This window comes from Mustela erminea, chromosome 18 (genome assembly GCF_009829155.1).
Source record: "Mustela erminea isolate mMusErm1 chromosome 18, mMusErm1.Pri, whole genome shotgun sequence".
NCBI lineage: Eukaryota > Metazoa > Chordata > Mammalia > Carnivora > Mustelidae > Mustela > Mustela erminea.
Genome location: NC_045631.1, coordinates 6576648 through 6599896, shown reverse-complemented (window position 1 = coordinate 6599896; position 23249 = coordinate 6576648). Strand labels below are relative to the sequence as shown.

At 53.6% G+C, this 23249-nt stretch overlaps 1 protein-coding gene across 6 annotated transcripts in view; it reads right to left on the bottom strand.

Annotated features, from left to right (window-relative positions):
- Nucleotides 1-23249, bottom strand: part of ARHGAP44 (Rho GTPase activating protein 44) — a 166454-nt gene that overhangs the window by 1699 nt on the left and 141506 nt on the right. For 2 of the 6 annotated variants that reach the window (XM_032319593.1, XM_032319598.1), the window contains 5 exons: nucleotides 22383-22563; nucleotides 11948-11965; nucleotides 10992-11213; nucleotides 7210-7367; nucleotides 4016-4396 (listed from right to left, as the gene is read on the bottom strand). In XM_032319593.1, coding sequence (XP_032175484.1) covers nucleotides 4016-4396; nucleotides 7210-7367; nucleotides 10992-11213; nucleotides 11948-11965; nucleotides 22383-22563 — 960 coding nt within the window. Of the gene's footprint in view, nucleotides 1-1964; nucleotides 2016-4015; nucleotides 4397-7209; nucleotides 7368-10991; nucleotides 11214-11947; nucleotides 11966-22382; nucleotides 22564-23249 lie in introns of all 6 variants that reach the window. The other 4 variants (XM_032319595.1, XM_032319597.1, XM_032319594.1 and 1 more) reach the window with 4 other exon arrangements.

Here is a 23249-nt window from a genome sequence, read left to right as displayed (position 1 = left end):
CACCCTCCGGCTCCATTCCCGGTGGGGAGGCTGCTTTCAGGGCGGCCGCAGGAAGGGAGCATAGGAGGCAATGAAAAGCACCCGGTTCTCCAAGTCCGTGAACCAGCGGGGGAGGCCGGGGGACAAACAACACATCTCGGCACCGGGACAGCTGCCCCCCTCCCAGAATGTCCTCACTGCAGGCACTGAAAGGTCATTCTGGAGATGGTCAGGGAGACTTCCCGAGGCAACAGAGCTCCGTATCTGCGACTCTGGACCTCTGCAAGTTGGCAAACACCAGGCCATTCCTTACAGCCAGCTGCTCTAAGGCAAGGCCACAGAGCGGGGGTGGGGGGGGGGGACACAGTGCTGAGCTTGTGGACCCCGGGGGAGCGTGGAGGGCCCCAGAACCAAGGACCCTGGCGGTGTCACCCCTCCTTGGCCTACCTCGTTTCTGGCCCTACTTAGCCTTGCTGTCCTCCTGGAGACCCAGACAATGGGGGTGGGGGGTGGAGTTCCTAGAACAGGGGCAGCCCTGGGTCAGCCTGGGGTGGGTGGGCTGGTTTCTTAGTCTTAAGCTTTTTTTTGAAAGTCAACATTCAAGCCTAAACGTACCATGTCGGGTGGACAAACATTTGGACACTGCGCTAGAAGACACACAAACATGGAAGCTGTGGGACAGAGGTTCTTCTGTCACCAATCCCCCCCACCCTCAGCCCCCAAAATGTCATTTCTGTCTTCATCTCACTGCTTCAGCACAGAGTTAGGGGTCCCAGGCTCGGCTCTGCCAGTGACACTCGCTCCTCCTGCCTCGAGGTACAGCTACAGCAGCCTGTGTCCTGCCCTTTCTGCTGGGGCCAACTGCTGTTAGATTTCAAATCCCATCTCTGTCACATCACGCAGCGAGTGTGGCCTCGGGCACGTTTACCTTCCCTGTAGCCCAAAGGGGACTCCCAGAGCAGATGACAGGTTTGATCTGGACCTATCAGGTCCAATCCTGGCCATTCCCTTAGACCCCTCAGGGAAGGCCACTCAGTGGCCAGGGAGCAGGACGGAGGAAGAGAAGCCCCCACTGTCAGATCAGAAGCATATGGAATGAGAGCTGTGGGTGGGTGGGCAAGCGACACCTTGTGTTGTGCCTGCCCCGTCTCCACAGACCAAAGGTTTAGCGGCTTTTCTGGAGGTTCTGGAGGGCGGGAACTGGGGGAAGGGGGGTCCTCTCCTGGTTTACTCTGGAGGCCCCAGACTGTGTCAAGAACACCTGATTCCCTCCGGCTTCTCTCCTGCTTGTCCCTTGGTTTTAATTTTGAACATCGGCTCCCTGTGGCCAGAGGAGAGCAGGCAGAACCCAGTATAAATGCTCCCGATACTGAGAGAGGAGGCAGCCAGCCCTAGGCCCTGGGGGACATAAACTCAGAGGACTGAATCCTACCACTGTGGATTCTTCAGGACTTGCCTGCTGTTCAGACCTGAGGAAGACAAGTTCGAGCCCACTTCGGAAAGTGGGGGTCAGCCAGGACGACCTCATGGCCTCAGGGAACCCACTCCCAACCCCGCAGTGGAGGCCGTGTCGGGACCCTCCTGTGGACACTTTTCTAAGCCAAGGCGTATGCAGCAAGTGAGGCACCTGGCTCCAAAGCCTGCAGTGGGCAATCCAAGGACAGTTACGGCACAGGAAGAACAGACCTGGGAGCCCTGTGGTACTAAGCCGAAGGGAGAGGGATGGTGGGGCTGACCCGGGTGCCCAAGAGCCAGAGGAGGGGAGAGCCTGCGAAGCCTGCTTGCGGCCTTCCTTCCCATCTCCTAGCGCGAAGCCAGCCGGAGCCAAGGTGGCCAGTGATCCCCTGAAAGCCAGAGGAGCTCATGGACGGAGTGTTCCCCCGAGGCCGGGGTGAGGCATGGAGTGGAGCGGCCATGCGGGGGGAGGTCCGAGCCACATGCAGAGCCGAGCGAGCGCCAGGGCCCGGCGAGCTAGGGCCGCTTACCCTGAAATCCCCCTCACACGTATCCACAACCGCGGCCCTCATGTCACACAGCTGCAGGAACACAACGACAGGATTCGGAGAAAGGAATAAAAACGATGAAACGAGAACGTGACAATCAACTACACCGAGTATCACAGTCGGGGGCGGGGGGGGACCAAAGCGTCACAGATGCTGCACGGACCGAGGCCCGTGCGGACAGACAGAACGACAGCCTGCTGCCAGAGAACACGATGGACGCACGCACCACGGTGTGGGGGCTGATGTGCTGTTAACATTCGAGGTTAGCCGTTCCGGAAGAGCCCAGAAGAAGGCGGGGCACTCACTTCGGGCCCCCCAGTTTCAACTCCCGTGGTGTTCCCACCTTTCTGTTTCTCTCCAGTGACACCCTGTGTCCGATGCTTCCTGCATCCATGCTTCCCAGCAGCCCTTCCCTGGGGTGGCTTCAGAAGTGGGGGGCCTGGTGTGTGGGCAGGAGCAGCCCCTCAGGGTGACTCGGGGCGACCCTGAGCTCCTGCTGTCACCTGTGCCCCTTCCCGTGGGGGCTCATGTGGGAAACACGCCTCGCCACCACCGACTACCAGCAGGGAGTGGTGTCGTGGACTTCAGGGGAGGAATTTCCTTAATATTTGATAAGTCTCAGGTCAGACGTCAGCAGCTGTATGTGCAACATGAGTCCCATCCAGAAGCAGAGCAGCCGAACCACCAGAGGCTACCCGCTCCCCATGATACGAAGATCTCCTGACCCATCCTCCACAGGCTCACTCACCTTCCATCTGATCCGAGGGGGAAAACCTCACTCTTGGACTCAAACACGAGGGAAGTACGATCCCCATCTGAAATCCCAGGGAACCAACGACCTAGGACCACACAGCCGGCCCTTCGAAGCATGTGGATGGCTGTGTGTGGGTATGTGCATGTGTGCAGCGTAGGGATACGGTACGTGTGTAGTGATGTGTACCTGTGGGTGCATGTTTGTGTGTGTGTGTGTGGTTTGTATGCATGTGTATGAATCCGGTAATTGTGTAATGTGTGTGCAGGGAGGGTGTGTGTATGTGTAAGGGAGCATCTGTGTGTTACGTGCACATATCTGGGGCGTGTGTGCTGCCTCACCTGCTATTCAGGACACCCCTGAACAGACAGGGCCAGTCTCTGCCACCTGGGGACATGCGGCCCGCTCCCATGCCAGGACACAGGCCAATGCCTTGCCTGCCTCCCTGAACAAGGAAAATGCTAGCCGGGCTTTAGCGGTCACCACACGCAAGTCCCAAGTCTCTCCTGTCGCGTGGTCAGAGTATCTGGGGAGACGTTGCAAAAAACGTCCTTTTTCTCCCGCCAGTGAATGGTTTTCGTTCAGTGTGGTGTGTGTGACTTCACGCTTCTATATTTTTGGGGAGATGGGGGGGAATAGCTCCATCCCTCATTTTTAAACTTAATACAAGACTAAATTTAGTGGTGGGCTTGTCCAATAAGCTCCTCAAAGAACCAGGGGGACCAGTGTTTTTCCTGGAACTGACCCTTCTCTAAATATTGCTGGAAATGCACGTTTCTAATAAGGCTTACTTCATTCACAGGAGAAAATGTCTTTGGTTCTTAGCCTCTGTTCTCAAGATAAGGGTCTGTACCTTTGTAGATGCCGTGACTCTACCCCAGGAGACCCACAAATGTCTCACCTCACTTAGATGCCGGCTGGTCTGCGGTCATAACCCAGCCCCCCAGCCTCTCCCGAAGCACTGAGCACCACCTCCAAGTACTCAGTGCTTAATCCCCAGACAGAGAACAGAAGCAGAGCCCTGTGCTGGCGGGCATTCCACTGGGAGAAACCCCCATTAGAAGCCCTTCTGCAGGACAGTCTGGATCCCGGGGCTGCTGTCCTCCAGCCTCATGTGTGGTGGGGGAAGTTCCCAAGACGATCAGAGAAGCCACACGTGGCACCAGCACAGCCACCTCAGGGCAGACAGACTTGCTAATAGGCAGTGGCACCAGGGATCCCGCCACTGGGCATACCCTGCTGAGGTTCGTGGAAAACTGTGGCGGCACTGCAGCTTGGTTACCTGTCGACATGCTCTCCCCGGGGGCCATGCCGTCCAGCACGGGGTGCTCCGTGGACTGCGGACTCGGGGCTGGCAGGCTGACTGTGGGAGGCTGAGGGGGTGGCAGGGTGGGTCTCTGTCGGGGCTTAGGGGTGGGCCGGGCTTTGGCTGCAGAGCTTGTGAAGCCAGCAGGGGAGGCCAGGGGAGGGGCCGCGGCCGCTGGGGAGAGCTGGCCGGAGGCCAGGGAGTACCCCTGGGGGTAACTCAGTCCGTAGGGTGAAGGGGTGCTTGGTGGGGTGGGGGACAGGCTGAGTGGGGACGGCTGGCCGGCAGACTGCTCGGTCACAGCCCCGGGCTGGCCAAAAGGGACCTTGGGTGGAATTGGAGCCAGCTTCTTGGAAACTGAAAGAGAAAACACAGGCATACACACTAGGTCATGAAAGGAAGCTGGCTGTCCCCAAGGCCTGTGAGCACGGCCTCCGCCCCTTCCCACCACCTGCCGCCCCCTCACCCCAGGCTCCCTGCGCTAGCAACCAATCCACAAGCAACCAATGCGGTTTTTTAAAAATTCACCTCAAACTCCAAGCTTTCATGTCTCCCCATCTGTTCACTAATCTCTCCTCCTCCTCCCTGGACTGCTGCCATGATCTACACAGCCCTCGCCAGGGTGGAGAACAAATTTCCCGTGCACAGGCCGCGGCCGGCTGCCCAGTGTCCTCTCTGCACTTCCCCACGGCATCGGGGTACACGGAGGAAGGGGGAGTCGGTGACACAGGGTCCAAGAGGGACGACTAGAGCTCACTTGGCGACACTGGAGCGTGGCAGGACAGGAAACTGACTTTTGGCTGACCATGCCCATGCTGGCTCCAGGATCCCGCGAGAGCCACAGACAACCGAGTTTCCCAGCGACTTCTCCATCACCCCAACCACCCACCCCGTCCCTCCTCTGAATCTTGGGTACCTGCCCGCCCCGAGTTTTCCTTTAAGACTCGTGCCCTCTGGGCATGGACTGTGCAGAGAGATGTACTGCGGGCTCCCCCTCTTCGTTCTGTCTTCCCCCACCACCTCTGTTTACTTGATCGTGCTACATGATGGCAAACACTTTACACCCTTCACTCACAATGAACAGGTAAGAATGATCCTGTCCACAGGCAAACGTTTAGAGACGGCGGTCACTAAAACGGGATGACTAAGCGAGGGCTGCCGTGCACGGCACCAAGTCCAGAAGAATCTGTCTTCTAGGTGCTCAAGGAGGCCTCGGACACTCTTCTCTCCCAGCTCCGCTCCCCCGCCCCGTGGAACAAAGTCTATTCTAACGATGGCGCGAGCTCCCCAGGCTCTGTCAGTGGGCAGCACGGACAAGACAAGGACACGGTCTCTCCAGCGTGGCTTCAGCTCCCTCCCTTGCCTTAACCACCCCGCCTGTGCCCTGACAGTCTGTCTAGACCCCCCTCCAGGAGAGGAAGGACTGCCGATTCTCCACGTGCTTGTGGCACTTACACAGCATCGGCATGGAAGAGCATTCCAGAACCATGACCCGTTCTACCAGCCCTTCTCAGCAATCTAACCCGAGGATGGGGCAGCCTCTCCCGGCCCCTGCTCCAGGAGCTCCCAGAGCGGGGTGCTCACTCACTGGGAGGGCAGCCAGCGGGGCCCCAGGCATGGGGGCTCCAACAGGCCTTCTCCTGCACGAGCCCGAGGAGGGGAGGAGCAGGGGACGGCACCATGTTGGAGAGGACATTTAGCCCTCCTTGTTGGCGACAGGACTAGGCCAGGACATAAAACTGGAGACACGGTGTGACTGAGAAACCTTAAAAACACAAAACAGCTGAGCAGGCATGGTGGGGGCAGCAGGTGGAAGAGAAAGGTGTGCCTCTCACAGGAGGACCTGGAGCTGCCGACCACCCCCAGGGGGAGGGACCGGGGTCATTCCAGGCCGCACTCCCTGCTTACCTTCTGACCTGCCACCGGCAGCATCAGGTTGACGGGCCTGGAACCAGAGGCCTGACCCCATCGGACACTGTGGCTTAGGCATCACCCTACCTCTCGGGGCTGGAGGGAGGCGTAGAGGCTTTTGTACACAAAGATGAACAGGAAAGTGTGTCTGGACCACACGGGCGACCTGCTGCTGCTGGACGAGGGTGCTGGGGATGCTGAAGTACCATGGCACCATGGTGTCCCAGCTCCTGGGTCTGGAGGGAGTCCCCACATCTCCCCACGGTTCCCTTGAACCATGTGCCCATTTCTCCCTTTCTGCCTCTTGCTCTGCACTCTCAGGGCCCAGCACAGGGCTCTGCACATGGGAGGGGCTCATAGGCTGTGCAGGGTGTGACAGGGAACTGAGACCAAAGGGAAGGGCCTGGCACCTGTCACTGCAGCCCAGGGCCAGGGAGCCCAGCAGGGACGTGATGCGGAGGCTCAGGGGCACAAGGCGAGCGACCCTATTCCATGAAGCCTGGGGCCAAAGTCACACTGGGAAGCTGGAAAGGCCTGACCCGAGAACAAGTTGAATAAGGTGCCACATTAAGTTGGAGACTTTGCTGAGGAAGAATGTAAGGAGAAAACAAAGAAGTTTAAGTGCATGGTCTGTGCAGCCCCCTGTTTATGAAATGTCACCACAGAGCATGTCTCTAGCTCTGGGAGAGTCATTTCAGAGAGAGAAACTGGGCCTCTGAGGGTGGGTTCTGTGGCAGATTCTGGGTTGGGGGGCTCCCGGGTCAGGGCAGAGATTCTCAGGCTTCCAGAAACACTGAAGGCCAGGACTCCTGTAGCAACAATCACAATTCCCTGCTCTGTGTCACCTTCTAGAAACAATCCCAGGGGTAGGCAGCCATGCCAGGCCCCAGCTCGGGGCATAGGGCCCCTGCAAAAGACCCCAGAGAGCATCTTAAGAGGCAGTGGTAGGGCCTGCCAGGATCTGTGAAAGACACGTGGACAACGCTGTGTACAGAGAGGTCTCAGGGTCTGGGACGCAATCTCGGTGTCTGGGACTCAGAGCCGACTGACCCTGCTGTTCAAACAAGTGACATGAGGAAGAGACAAAGTGGGCCCTCTTGGAGTCAGTTAACTCCCCAAAGCTCTAATGCCCAGCCCAGAGATTTTTCACGAAGTCACACAATCTCTCAATGTCCATGCTAAGTGAGGGAAAGGAGTGTCCAGGCATCATGACAACTGTCCCCTGCCGGAGACCTGTGCAAAGGGTCACAGTGACGTACCTTTCCGGAGAGTGTGAGGGCTCTGGTCTGGGGGCGGCTGGCTGGGGCTGGGGCCTGCTTGTGGCCCTGGCTGCGTCCCTGCACCGGGTGTCCCCTGGCTGGAGCCTGGACTTCCTTTCTGCCCGGATCCCGGAGAAAGCTCCTTGCTCTTCGCAGTGCTGGAACAGAAGCACACGAGACAAAACCCCTACACTCAGGCACACACAGCATACAGCCCTGCGGGTCGTGATCCCACGAGCTATGCCGGGCCAACCCTCTGTCTGCCCAGTGCCCTTCAGGGATGCTCCAGGAGAAGGGACTGTCCCTTCTTGGGCTCTGGGGATCTGTGTTCTGCTCCTACCTCTCCACGCCTCTGCCCTTTGCCAGGAGTCCACGAGCGCCCCAACTCTGTGTTGTGGGGCCACGGCTCTCAGCTGATTTCCCTGATCTCCACACAACGAGCCCGAGCAGTGGGCCCAGCCTGGGTATCAGTCCCAGCAAGTGGGACAGTGAACACAGCCCCCTCACTGTGCTCTCACTTATGGCCAATTCAAGTCCCAGCTCCCCCCAGCCCCCCCCCCCCCGGGCCCATGGCAGGGAGGGCTTCTGGAGTCCTCTGAATTGAGAAAGGGACACCCCAGGTCACCATGTCCCAAAGGGGATTCATCCTCCATAGCTGCCTCTCTGCCAGGCATTGTCCTAAAGATAGAGCACATATTCACAGATAGCCTACTCCAGCCAGAGAACTGGGACAGGAAAGAAATGGCCAGCTCATCACTCCCCACCATCCCCCGACGCCCCTCCCCTGGCAGAGGTTCCTAATGGAGCTCCGGAGGTCCCTCCGCCATGAGCCCCTCAAAGGACTCTTTCTCCCACTTACTTATGCTCCAGGCAGCCCCTAGCGAAGCAGAATGAAAGCTACCCGTCACCCTCCTCACCCTCGTCACCCTCGTCAGCAACTGCCTGGACCCTCCTGCCCCCGGGGATCAGGCATGGGGCTCAGGACCTAAATCCTTCGCAATGGCTACCTCTTTCCCACGGAAACAGGCAGAGCATATTTGTTCCCTAAATTTATCTAGAGGCCCCCAAATATGAAAGAGCTAGAGATCTGCCACCCCGTCCCAGCGGGTTATGGCCAGCAGGACTGGGAGGCGGGAACCAGCGCTGGAACAGCAAAATCCAAAGTGTAGCTGGCTTTCCCCCATGTGAAGGCGTTAAGGCAACGTCAAGTTCGAGGCTGAGGTAAACTCTCTCCTTCTCAGGGTGAACTTCAAACCACACCTGGGTAATCCGCCACCACCCCGCCCCCCGCCCCGCCACAGAAGCCATTTCATCATGAGGGGCTGGAAGAATGACATCTTTCTCTGTTTAATGAAAAACAACCTGGGGGGGGGGGAACCATTCATTCTTTTTCAGGCTCAAAGTCACCAGGCACCAGCTATTACAGCCAAATATCAATCTACTCTTCCCTCCACCTCTGCCACCATCAACAGGTAGTTAAAACCTTAAAAAGAAAGCCCACAGCAAGCAAGCAACAAAACTGGCTTCTCATGGGATACCAGCGTCTTCTGCCTGCGGAGAATCTAGGGACCAAGCAGCTGGCCCTCCCCGCCCACCTGATGTGCTCCCCCAACCACAGAAACCGCTATTTACCTACTTGACCTTGCTGACCCATCCCCCCACCCCAGCATGGGTGCAGCTGACCCGGGAGGGGGGCAGTTACTAAGGAGCACTAGATGGAGGTGGCTTGGTAAGGACACATTCAAGGACAGGTTAGTTCTGGGGACACATGACACAGTGAGGTGGGGTGCAAAGGAGCAGGAAGCAGTGCTTGGGGGCAGAGTCAATGCCAAGCAGAGGAGCAGGAGGCAGAGGCGAAGCCTGGCTGGAGAGCCACCAGGTCTGGCAGGGGCGGGCCTGGGGAGCAAGTGAGAGGGAGGGGAGGGCCTGCCATCTGGGGAGGGGGGCAGACAGGAATCCAGCAACTGGAGGAAACATCAACTGGGCTGTGAATGTCCAGAAAATAGAAAACAAAACAAAACCCCAAAACAATGGAATATGCATTTGTACTGGGGAGAATCCATGTGGGCAGAGAAGAAGAATGGTAGAAGAACACGGGCACCCAAGGGAACCTCTCAGAGCTGGGTACCCCCCCAAAAAGGCCAGTATGAGCAAGGCAATGAGCTCTCAATACTCTGAACCGTGGGTGGTGCTCCGGGCCCAGGAGCGACTCTCAGGGTTACCACGCATCTTTGAGATTCTGGAAATACCGGGGAAATCCATCTTGGAGGGCGTTTTCTAAAAATAGCTTTTATAGGTCAAATAGCATTGAGCACTGAGAGTCGGCCCTCGGATGGGAAATTAGGACGAAGCCGAGAAGAGCGCAAGAAGCAAACCCTCGCGGCAGTCCTCCCACTGGTTCAGGTCGTCCTCGGAGCCTCCCTGGCCCACAGCGATCCTCCTCTACATCTCTGCTGAGCTTGCCCTCCCGCACCTGCCTCTTTCGAGGGGACCTGAAGCCCAGCGAGTGCAGAGCCAGGGCCCTTGTCCTCGAGCCCTGAGCTGGAGCCATCAACAACAGCCCAAGCACACCCACTGCCAGCTGCCCACTCCCGAAAGCTGACTGTCCCATTTTTTTTTTGTCATATCCCCATTTCACGGGGAAAATACCTCCTACTCACTAAAGGAAAACAAAAACAATAACAAAAACCCTGCAGTCCCTTCATGTAGGAAGCTGGCATTTGTGTGGACGTGTATGATAAAGATCGGGTGACGGGGCGCTATTAAGCATCCGACTCTTGGTTTGGACTCAGGTCGTGATCTCAGGGTCGTGAGCAGGAGCCCTGTTTCGGGCTCCACACTCAGCATGGAGTCTGCTGAAGACTCTCTCTCCCTCTTATGCTTTCTCTCTCTAAAATCAATCAATCAATCTTAAGAGAAAAGATTGGATGAAAAGTTCAGCTTCCCAAAGCCTCCAAAAGGTCTTCAGCAGGCGCCCGGGGGGAAATGCTGTATCCCCATTAACAGACGCACAGTGGCCTCTGATTTGAAAGAGCTTTCCAGCTTCTCAGCTGTTTCAGAACAGAAGCACCCAGCGAAGTAGTCCTGTGCCTTTCCCCCTTCCAGGATGCCCCTGTCAAGAAGGGGCCAGATGACACCCTCTCTGCTGGGACCGAATGGCCATGTGCCCTGATTCCACATATGGGGACAGGAACTGCCTTAAGGGCACAGGTCCCACATTTTCTCTCTGGATGGACTCAATCCCCCATAAACATTCACTGAACCAGGAGCACCAGGAAGCTCCCTCGCTTCTGCCCTGGAACAAATGGAAACACAACTGGGCATCACACCGCACAGGTGCCCAGGCCCCACCAGAGTGACCACATGACCTCCACTCCTTCCCTGATTTGCACCCAGGTAAGCAGATGGGGAAACGGCTCCTCTACCTTTAGGTAGAGAGGAGAGAAAGGGAGAATAACTTCAACCCCACATTTCAGAATCGGGAATTCATTACGGCAGAAAAGGAAGGGGAGACCGGAGTTGGCAACTTAGCGCTCTCACGGCTTTCGTGAGCTGCCACCTTGCATACCCGCCGCAGGATGCTATTCTCGGGAAGCCGGGGCTCCATCTGACGAGCCGGGGTGGGGGAGAGCTGGGAATCACTCGCTGCGTGCCAGCAGGATGCAGAAAGCCAAACACAAAGGCCCGGGAACAGGGAGGTGACAGCATCCATGAGGCCCGGAGAGGGCGCAGCCAACCCGCCCCCGCCCCGCACATGCCTTGGCTGGCCTGGCTCCACTTACCTGGTCCGCTCGGCCCCAGGCTGGAGGCCCAAGCCCGATGGCGACAGTGAGGGCGCTGCGGGGCCGTCCAGGGGCTGCTCCGGGAGGGGCGACGGCAGAGGCGCAGCAAGCTCGGCGGGCGGCGCGGGGGGCTGCATGGTGGGTGGGGCGCAGGACGCCTTCCTGCCGGCCGAGGAGCCTCTTCGAGCCACCCAGGACGTGTCCATGACCCTCACGCCCATGCTGGCGAGGGACACAAAGACACCCGCTTACCCACGCGTGCCCAGGAGCAGGCGCCCTCCCCCGCACAGCGGACACATTCAAGCACGTCCGCCAGGAGAACAGCAGCACAGCCTTAGCACCCTCCTGGGCCGGGGAAGCGAGGCTGGGCTGGGGTGCTGCCCTGCCCGGGGCTGCTCCGAGCCCCGCTGCACACCGGCAGCCCCGGCGCGCCTGGCGGCTCCGCTTCCACCCTCTGCCAAAGCCAGCTGGCCTCAGGATCTGCGTGTGGAATCCAAGCTTGCCCCAGAGCAGAATGCAGCCTTTCTGGGGCTCATTCCCTCCCCCAAGTGGGAGATGGAGATGGGCAGGGTGGGGGTTGGGGGGGGGGAGCGGCAGGGGCAGCATCACACTAGAAGGTGGCACTGACCAGCAGGAAACATCTAGACATCTGTCCTCCTGTTTGTCACTTGGGGTCTAGGACACAAGCCCGAGTCAGGACTCCTGCACTAGCCCCAGGACCCTGGCCGAGCTACAGTCTATGCAGGCCACACCGCAGGTCTATGCGGCAGGTGAGGGGCTGACCGTGCCTACGGACCCTCCGGGCTGCGATTCAGTTTTAACCACGGAGACCCTGCTTCCACTAAGTCGGCCAAGCAACCAAACACGGCACATTCACCCTCTCGCAGAGCTCACTAAAGGCATGGCTTGTTCTCAGAGATTTCACGTGGCCTCGTAGCTACCCGAGGATACTGTACCTTTGGATTTTCCTAAGGCTGCAGGGACAGAAACATACAGATATTAGTGTCAAAAAAACTATGCCTTCCTTTGGACACACGGGTTGTCTTGTCAAGGTCAGGGGCTGAGAGTGAGGCTTTTGCTGTGCTATGAAACGGATTCAGTTCAGTTGGCCTCTTTGAAAGGGTTCTTCTGCTTGAAGGGGCGAAGATCCTATCCTTTGTTCCAATGTGAACGGACAGAGAAGTCGAGAGCAGATACGGGTGTGTGTAGGGGTAGGGGTGTGGGGGGAGCCGGTGTCCTAAGGGAGCCGGTGTCCTAAGGGAGAGTAAAAGTCGGTAGAACTAGCCATCTGCTGGCTTCCCAGTTACATGGTTTAAAGGTTATTCTTTTTTTCCTCTGGTCTAGAAGCTAACTGGTACTATGGTATGAAGTCAAGATCCTCACCGACTATACCAGGATTGGACGTTTCTAGTACTAAGGGAGACACAATCATGCAGGAGGGAAACCTCCCAGCACCTGTGTCTGCCGTGTACAGACAGGCACAGTGGGGTGTGGGTATGGGGGTGATGGGGTGCTTACTCTGACCCTCACCCATCAGAGGCAAAGGGCTTGTGCACTGTAAACTCTGAGAAGGACATTTACCTTAGAGACCAGCAGTGAGATTCAACAAACCAAGAAAAAAGGCTCAAATTTGGAGACTGGCTATAGGGGGTAGGATTTGGGCCCTTTAAGGAAGCAAGCTGTGGGGTTCAGCCTGCAGAGAGACGGCAGTAACGCTGAGCAGGCACTGGGAAGGGGACAGCCTCCTGATGCTTTTCATGTCCTGCCATTGTTACTATTCCTCACCTCCCCTGTATGGCTCTGAGCAGGCACCTGGGGATTTGGTGGGGGGGGCAGTTCCAGGGGCTGGATCTCTTTCCAAGACCCACTAGTTCTCAAGTCGTCATGGATCTGAGGACTTGCCACCAAAAATAAGCACCTTCTACAGGACATCCAGAATCACTCTCGGGGGTCAGGCAAAACTTGGGGGGACAGTCCGGTTGCATTTAAAAGGGACTGCAAGGGACACAACTATGAGCTTCTGAATTTAGTGGGATGAAAAGCGCCAAGGTCAATCTCACCCCATTTTCCTTATCCTATGTTCTTTCACTTAGAAGACCTTTCCATTTGAGGGTGGGGAGGGAAGCACCAGGGGGGCCGTGGGCTCCAGGATCAGGGTTCCTGGGGGGTGCCTTCTACTTCCAACGGCATCTTCAAGCATCAGCAAGTTCAGACACCAGACTCCCTGCTGATCTGGTTTCCCAAGCGAAGGCACCAGCTAGGGCATGGGGGACGGATTGAGCAAGGCCCAGGAAGTCTGCAGCAAAACTCAGCTACCAAGAACTAAGAGCTGAATACAAGCTCCTGCTTTGACACAGGGACTGCTGTGCCATATGCAATCTCCACTCTCCCTGCTGAAATTCATTTCTGAGGGGAGGCAGCACCTCTCCTTCCTAGTGCATGTGCACCAAACATTCGCAGACCTTTGGAAAAGCAATGCAAATCTTTACAGAGTGAATCAGTCACAAAGGCAGTGCTCCTGGGCGGGGGGGGTACTCAACGCATATTCGCTTTCAGAAAACAAAATTGGTATAAATAAATGGAATATTGAAATGTCTGAATGTCTACATAATATCCAACAAGAAGACAAAAATTATAAAAAGACTTGGCACACTGCCACAGAGCAAAAGCTATTCTAAGACAGGAGAACACAACCCAAAGGTTATACTAAGTTTCCCTGGGAAGAAGCAACAGTAGCCAGAATAAAGAAACTGTGTTTACCAAGAGAGGGATGAAATGGAAGGGTAATTAATCAAGCACAATGGACTCCATGAGAAGTCACTGAGGCCAGCCTGGATGGCACAGATTTCCTGTGGCCCACTGCTTCCTGGAGAAAATTTAGAGGAACTGGTCTTCAGACCCCTATAGAGATGAACCCAGGGCAGAGCAAGAAGCCAGAGGCCGGGAAGCTCCAGGAAGCAAAGGGTTTGGAAATTAATAAGGAGGCAGGAGTATGTTCCAGAATCCCACAGGGGACCTCAGGGCAAGCCTCTCCTACAGCATTTTCTGGGTCCTGTGGGAGGTGGGAGCAAGGAGGCAGGAGCGGAGTGCCTGCATTGGCCCTGGGATATCCACCTGTCTCCCAATCCTGTCTTTTAGGGTCAAAGAGCCAAGGGGGGCAGGGAATTCAGAGCTCTGAGCTACTCATGACTGAGGTGCACGGGGGGTAGGGGGATGGACCCAGTAACAATTCCTACTGACGCACAATCCATCCTGCTGAACAACTCCTCTGTATGGAACTCATCATAGGACACACTCTGTACCTTTCCTAACAGACTGTATCGGGGAATAAGTTCTGGAACCAGCCAAGCCTCTAGACCCAGTTGAGACACTGACTTGGCAGAGCTCTCTCTCCATCTACAGAATGAGGCTAATACCTCCCATCCCACTTCCAGCAATGCTGTGAAGGTAATTTACAGTGACTGAGGGGCAAGGTACCTTTAGCACGCCCTCAGACCCTCACCTGGGGGAGGAAGCCAAGTGGCCACTCAAGGGGCCATGGTGATGGGTGAGGGTGTGCCCCAAAAGAAGTCCGTCTAGTTTTGCCAATGACATTTTATGGGATCGACAAGCTGGAGAACACAGAGAATCACAGGGCACCTTCGTGGAGGGAAGATAAAGGCTTGGAGCTGGATGGTGACGAGTTGGTCCTCTGTTCTGCTCACCCCAATGCTTCCGGGGAACAGCGCCGCCCTCTGGAAGGAGGGATTTGGGGTCTGAATCCCAGATTTCTCATTACTGTGTGACAGCGATGAGTTACTGAATACCTAGTTTCCTCTGATGGCTCTCTGTACAACCTCAGGGTTGTAAACAACGAGGAAAACAGTATGAATGAATTACTGAGCACCTGCTAGGAAGCCAACAAGTGGTAGCCTTGACAATGATGCTCTGTCCTTGTAGGCGACAAGGGTAGATTTTTTTTTTTTTTTTAATCCGCATGGACAAAGACAGACAGTGAACCTAAGCCTACAACAAGCTGACAGGAGGGGGACAGAAGCGCAGGTGCAATCAGGCCAGCGGGAGATGGAAACTCTGGGAAACACCCCATCTGGGTCATGCCACCCAGCTTTATAGGATCTGCCATGAGACTGACATCCCTTCCTAATGAAACTCCAAAGATCTGGGGAGGGGGCAGTTCTCTGATAGAAGTAAGGGGAACAAACAAGGAATAGAGCTTCCTGGGTCTTCCAGGAATCTGGTGAGATGGGCCAGTGTGGGTTTCAGAGGAGGGGAAAGCATCCTTGGAGAATTCTAGGTGTAAGGAAGAAAAATAGAGAGGAGACCCTCTTCTTTCTTTCAGTCTCACCACCCAGCCCAGGGAAACTGGGCAGGAAAGAAGGGAAGAACCGGAAGGGTCTCATCTTGATTGAAAGGTTCTTTGGGAAATAAAACTTGTGGCGGGGAGCAGGAGTCAGGCAGAAACAGCGGCCACCCTCCGTCCTACAGGAAGGCCTCCCACATCCCAAGGAGCCTCCTGAAACCGTCCACGTCCTCGGCCAGTCCGTGCTGACTTTGGTGTATTTTGTGCTTGGAGAATTGGCCTGATTGCCCATGAGGGGGTCGGGCAGAGTGCCTCCTGGAGAAGCATGCCCAGCCATGTCGCGATCTTAAAAATGACATAATGTCACTCAAAAACCTAGTCCCTGTACTCGAAACAGCTGAGGTATCCCACAGCATTGTTCTGAATGATTCCTAAGTAGAATTTTATTTAATGGACGGAACAAGGCCATTAGTTACTCGTTTTGCAGTTAAAGAAATGGAGGCATTCAGAGGGTCACTTCCCAAGGTCAAATGGCCAGAATTGAAATTGGAAGGGAGCCCAAACCCTAAGTTCATCCTTTGCATGTTCATAACAGGGCTCTTTCACATTGGGGGGGGGGGTTCTTCTCCCACAAGGTGCGCAGACAAGGGGCTAGAAAGGTCAGACCTAGAAACGTCTCCCCTGATGTAGGAAAATGAAGCCTTGCTCTTACTGCAGCATGTGTAACCTGGCAGGCCACATGGTGAAAGCATTAAGATCCAGAACCTTAAAATTAAGAGACAAAGGAGTGTGCTAGTGGAAGGAGGGAGGGAGAGAGGACAGAAGCCCAAATCTGAAAGATGGAAGATCAGGCATCTACATAAAGAATGCATTTTTCCCAGAGCAGAAGTTTACTGTGAACCCTTCTAGGGAATGGATCGTCAAGCATTAGGCAGGTGATTTTTCCTTTTCTCCCCTCTGTAGGACAGACATCTGCCACGCTGCCTTTGAATCCTGGTCAGGAATAATCCTAGCCAGAGGTACTAACTAATATACTGTTTTGAAGAACTCAAGTCTAGAGAGATCTGGAACGTTCTGATGGCTGTTCCAAAAAGCAGTTACATTTGGCAAAGGCCAGCCAGGATAGAGGAGAAAAGAAATGCATCTGCCATCAGACAGCAGGAGCCTGGGGAATTTGGGAAGGTCCCCAAGCATCCACTGAAGACTTGTAAGTTCAGGGAATGTTTAAGATAAACTTGGGAGCCAGGAAGCAGTGGCTGGGGTTTGCGGGGTCCCCAGATGGTGAGGGACAGGAAACCTAAAAATCCTAAGACTTAGTGCTGGCTACACTCACTCAGGAAAGGCCAGAATCAAGTAATTTCCAGTTCCTCTGGGGATAGATAATTCCTTTCTTAAATACATAACAACAAAGCTTCTTCACCTCCCCAGTACGAATAAAGGCTGGCCACATTTCGCAGACTTGATCTCAGCACCCACAGATGTGTCAATCCTTGTGATGCGGAAGCCGAGCTGTGGCCCTGGGCCGAGAATATACCTCTAACAAGGTCCATTTGGTCAATGCAAACCCAAAAGAGGAGTCAAATTTCCCAGTAACCCAGATGACTTTCTAGGTAAGCTCGTCTTCACACAGCCTCAGGCTCTATCTGAAATAAAATTGTTGCAACCAGGTGTCCAGGGCGACATGCCTTTCGGGGTCACGGTCTCTGTGTGCTGCCCATCCTCCTCCGCAGGCTCAGCAGAGCACCCTAATATCCGCAGTTACAGGCCTTTGGAACCCTAGTTCTGGTTGTCAGGTGACCACGGGCTTTCTAATTTAATAGATCTGGGAAAGGAAGCATGCCACAGCCACCTTACAAGGATTTGTGACCGTGACGACATGTTAAAGACTAAGAAGTCATACACTACGTGAACTGGTTTCTGTGTGTTGAATCGAGTTTTCCGAGCCCATCAGACCCCAGGTTTCCGTCCCCTCCCAACCCAACATGACCAACAGTGCAACTAGTTGTGCACAGAGCCCCTTTCACATCGCTTTGGGACCTTCTCAATTAAAGGCCCTGTTCCAAAGTGCTGGACATCGAGATGGCGGTCCAGATGGGTGGGACAAGACAGGCAAAGGACGTGCGACACAGCAATCTGAGCTCTAGGGTAGACCGGTGGCTCTGGTGTAAAGATCCCCATAGATTTTGGGGTTGCAGTCAAGTGGGTCTCAGAGGACCAGACAGCTGTGCGACAAACAAAATGGCGGCAGGCACGTCAGGTTTGGAGACTTGAAAGAGGACTGAGCATCGGTCTTCTGATTATAAAGAGCCAAGGCCACTGGGATTTCTTTTGGCAGATGCCATGCTGCTGGGACTCCAGAGGCTAGGACTGAGCTGGCACGGTGGCATGGATGTCAGCCAGCAGGGTGAGAGTGGAGAGCATGGGCTGGAGAGAGAAGGCAGCAAACAGGCAGCAGGGAGACTGGTGTGTATGGGATGGGCAGTGGTGGTCCCAGTAGGGTCTCTGAGGTCTACAGCTGGCAGCGGGCAGGGAGTGGAGACAGAGAGGAGTAGAAAGGGGGAGGATCAGAGCCATCGGGAAGATGTGAACGAGGAAGGACAGTCCATCCGTGACATAATTTCTCTTCGTGCCTCTAGGTGCAGCCCTCTCAACCATCCCAGCTGAGTTTCTTGAGACCAGGCCGGGGACATGGCCAATGGGAGGCATCAGACAAATGCTTAGGGACTATGGGTCCTTCCTGGCGGATGGGTAAGAGAGTGCAGACATCTTGTCCAACTCTTCAGGAGGCAAAAGGGCTTGCACAAAAAAAAAATATTTGATGGGTCCAGGGACAGCATTCTGCCATTGTCAGAAAAATAAAAAGGATCTGCAAGGTTATTTTCATGTATTATTTGGGACAAAGAATCCATGAAATAGATGTCGCTATTTTATAAAACAAAACAAAAAGCCAATACAAACAAGGTATGAAAAATATATAGTAACCTGTACCCTCAAATTTCCAAGTCAGAGCTTATACAGAGTGTAAGAGCACGGGGTGTGAACTAATCAATACTTTGTGGTTCAGAGTGTTGGCACAGTCAGGACAGCCCATATCTCACACCAACATCCAAGGGCCACAGAAGGAAAGTTCTGAAAATTTTTTTAAAAAATTGTATCACTGCCAAATTCAGATTGGCAAAATGTTTCTGTGATTCAGCGCTTCCCGATCCTAGAGACGCATAAGAATCAGCCAGGACACTTAAAAAGTACCAGTGTGTGAATCCTAGCCCAGGCCAATTAAGGCAGCCTTGAAGAATGGGGTTGGGGCCACCAGACGGCAGCCTTTTTTTAAAAAAGCTTGTTCTACCTTTTGTTGCATAACGAGCCACCCTTGAAACGAAGCAGATTATTTATCTGGGTCACAAATCCACACTCTTGGCAGAGTCTGGCAGGCACAGCTGTGTACCAAACACAGCATTAGCTGAGAAGGTTCGGCTTGGCGAGGAAGGCTCTGAGACCATTCCCTCCCAAAGCTGGTAAGTGGGTGCTGGCCGTCAGCTCGGTGCTCAGCTGGGGGTGAAAGCCGGTGACTTTAACTTCTCTCCGAGAGGCTGCCTGGGTTCCCACGCAGCAAGGTGACTGTGTTCTAAGAGTGAGTATTCAAGAGACGCAGGCATAATCAACAAGGCTCTGTCTGACCCAGCTTCCAAAGTCCTAGCACGCCACTTCTGTCATGTTCTGGTAGATCAGTCAGTCGTTGAGGCCAGCCCGTAGTCCAAGGGAGTGCGGTTAGATTTTGACCCTCAGTGGGGAGAAGGACCAAGCACCTGCTGCCATTTTCACCACGAAGCTCCTGGCATATGGAGGGAGGTATCAGGTCCCGCGGCTGCTGTAACAAGCACCACAAAGCTGGTAAATGACAGAAATCTATTCCCTTCCCATTCTGGAGGCCAGTTAGCTGAAATCAAGATGGCAGGAGGGCTGTGCTCCCTCCAGGGGCTCCAGGAGAGAAACTGTCTCTTGCCTCTTCCGGCCTCTGGTGGCTTCCGTTCCTTGGCATGCAGTCACATCCACATTCTTAAATCTCTCTGTTCTGCCTTCACATTTTTCCTTCTCTGCATGTGTATATCAAATCTCTGTCTGAATTTTATAATATATGCGATTGCAATTAGGGGCCTCTCCAGTAATCCAGAGTGGTCCCCTTAGTTTATGGTCCTTCTTTTAATCACATCTGGAAAGACCCTTTTCCCAAATAAGGTAATAGTTATAGGTTCCAGGGTTTAGGACCTGCTGCTAGCTTTGGGAGGGAGGCATTATTCTGTCAATCACAGTAATGAGAAAGGTGGATGTGAGCTCTAAAATCTGCCTCCAGGTCTTGCTCAAGAAACTCCATTTCCTGAGTCATCCTTAATCAAAAGCAGCAGGACAAAGCCTGGAGCGGGGGCAGGGAGTGAACCACTTTGTATGAGATCTAGGATATAAAAGCCATCACCAGGAAAACGATGTACAATTTTTTTTTTAACTTGACCAAAATGCTTTCGTAAAGTGGGCTTTAATTTGTCAGTGTTTCAAGAGGGTAGTCTGAAGACTTTAAAATGTGTCTCATAGATCTTAAGAGCTCCGAAATGGGATAAATGCGGAGAATTCCTTTACTATTGCTAAAATAGCACAAGGGATTTCCGCTGGTGCAAATGGCTGTCTTCTCCCCTGAGAACACTTCCAACTGTAGGTTTCTGTTTCTGGGAAAGCTGGTTAGAAATTGATCATCTGCAAACTCACTGTACCTTAAAGCACCCAGGCCAGTGCCCCAGACAATGGAGCAAGGGTGCCCTTACACCAGTTAAGCCCTCCACGTCATTTAACATTTAATGCAAGTTTTAAGATACATAAACTATATCCACTTAGCTTGCAAGAGCAATTCATGCAGCGCAGCCCATATGCTCTTCAAGTAGATGGTGGCGGTTCTGGCTTTAAAACAGAACAGTGTATGGAATGGGCAAATCATTTGCAAAGTTCTTGAATGACGGAGAGAGGAGGCAATTGCTTAACAAATCACCATTCAAGGGGCACCTGTGTGGCTCAGTCTTTTAAGTGTCCGACTCTTGATCTCAGCCCAGGTCTTGATCTCAGGATTGTGAGTTCAAGTCCCGCATCAGTCTCCACGCCCAGCATGGAGCCCACTTTAAAAAAAATCATCATTCAAGTTTTTTGCCTCTGCCTGCGTACTCTGGGGAGTTAGCAGACTGGACTGCCCCAAGATTCCGCAGCAGTAACTGTCCCATAGGTGGCATCCGGATTGCTTTTCATGGGGTGCTGGGTATCTGACACGGTCTGACAGGAAAAGGACAGAGCAGCACACCTCGGGTGCAGAAACACTAGGGCCAAAGCGGTTCTCCAAAACCCAGCTGGGACCAGAATTCATCCTCCGGGGTATCTTCTCAGCTAGACATATTTCTCAAAGGAACAGAGCTGCTTATACTGAGGTTAAAAACAAAATCTGAGGGACTTGCTAATATGCGCTCCTCTCTCTTTCTGGATCTCTCTCTCACCATGCAAAGATCAGACTCAAAGCATGCTCCTTTGTAAAAACTTAAGGAGGGGGCGTTGGGGTGGCTCAGTCGGTTAAGTGTCTGACTCTTGATTTCGGCTCAGGTCATGATCTCAGGGAGGGTCCTGGGATCGAGCCCCGCCGTCCTAGAACTCTGTACTCGGTGGGGAGTCTGCTTTGGGATTCTCTCTCCCTCTGCTCCTGCCCCCAGTCTCTAATAAATCAATCTTCAAAAAAAGATTGAAGGAATTTCCCCCTATTCTCTCTGACATCTAGGAATTTCTAGTGTTTCTTTCCTCATTAGCTGGAGCATAATCTACAGCACAGAGCTTCCCCAACCCCCCACACCAAGGGTCTCCACAGAGTAAGGAGACAAGCGGGGATCCATCATCCCAGGACACAGGTCCAGGTCCCCAATGCCAACCTCCACTCAGAAATCAAGAAGGTGAACAGTTAAGATGCACCCCTACAATTCTTGGTTTTCAACCTCCCCTCTGAGGCTCTTCAGGCCATACACCTTATAAGCAAGCCAATCTTTCTGGCTGCCTCGAGACAGGTCAGGGAGGCAGAAGGCGGCTGTCCGAATCTCTGTTATTTCCATTCAGGGCTTTCTGGTCCTGGTCCATTTTGAAAGAGCAGCCGCTGAATTCTGTGTCCCAGCAGCGATTTTTAATTCTTTACACCATGGACCTGCTGGAGCAAACAGTGCAATGCTACTTCCTTCTGCAAGACGCAGCGGCTGACGCACTGAGCTTATGGGGCGCTCTCGATGCACACACTTTGGCTGCCCTGGCAGGTGCTCCCCACCAATCCGCTATGCTCGTTACGAAATCTGTTGATGCCCGTTTTGTTTGTTTCAGGACTCACGGTACGCAGTTACACGTCCTATAAGTGGACGTGAACAGGAGTGTCGAGAGGGTCGTTCCCACGCAAATTAGGTTGAATGCCTTTACGAGTCTCGTGGCGACTACATCATAGGAACTGCAGGAATCAGTCATAGGAGATGAGCAGAAGTCTTAAACACTTACAGGAATTTTACATTCAGGTTGCTTCAAGGTTAGGTCTGCTCTCTGTTTCAGGGAGACTGAACCTGACACGTTCTGAAGATAAAACATTCAGCTATGGTTCGAGGATAGGCTTACGCCCGAGCGTTGCTCAAGAACGGGAAGAACAGGGCCATCATCGGTGAAAACCATGTGGGATTTGACAACTGACACATGTTGGTACATTTTGAGTGAAAATAAAGTATTCACGTATTTCTTTAAATTCCCTTTGTTGGTCAACTTTTTTTTTTCCTTGTGATGAAAAGTAATCAGTAGGGATCACAGCCATCGGCTCAGAAGGCTGCACTTACCTCTGCCCCTAGAGCCAGGGAAGCAAGCTAAGGGACTCAGTCACAACAGTCCAGAGCAAACACAGAGGAGGAGGCGACAGCTTATTTGCTACAAATCGCCTATACCACTGCAGAGAGTGCAGCCTAATCCCGGCAATCCGGGCTGGTGATAACCCCCCATCTCTCCCCCCTCTGGCCCCCCAACGCTGACAAAGGGACACTGGTTCATACCCATCCTTTTTGTAAAACTCCAGCATCATATTATCCGTGGCAACGCTGAGGGGCCGGCGGGCCTGCTCGGGCTGGCGCCGGTCCGCGGGGTCCATGTCTGGGGAGGGCATTGAGCTGTAGTTGGCGTTGTGGTTCACGTGTACGGGACTCCCGTAATTCCCCGTGATGTTGAACTCTATCTCTGCAGGGAAGAGAGAATGGGTGTATGCGATTTATTGGTCACACCCTTCCTGGCCAGGAGAGAGATGACCACGCGTGGCCTGTCCTCTACACTTTACCTGTAGAAAATGGTGTCCTGTGGTTCAAGATTAGGTCACCTGTTAATACGAATTCATCCTAATATAATTCATCGTATTAGCAGGTGAACACCAGTGCTCACCTATCACATTAATAGCATTAATATTAAATAAAACAATTTCTATTTATGATTAAAAATATTTAGTTAAAGAGGAACAGGTGGGTACTTTCTGAAAAAGGCAGAGCAGTCTTAATCAAATCAGGAAAAAGGGCAAGACCCCCTCCCACCACTGTTATTTAACACTATTGGAGAAGTGCTGGCCAATGGAGTAAAACAAGAAAATTAAATAAGAGGCAATATTATTTATAGGTGATGACATTATCTTTCTGGAAAACCAAAAAGAAAACGTTAAAAAGGACTGGAAACTAGAGATTTCACCAAGGTCACTATGATTGTTGGCTGTCAAGTGACACTCGGAAGTATCCCTTTCTCTCCTGGCCACTACCTATGCACCTGCAATGGCAAATGAGTCTGCTCACGTGCAAACTCTCAGAATTACGCCTTACACTCCTACTTCCTTTACTTCTTTATCCTGATCTCCCACCCTCACCCAGCTGTGTCAACAACAG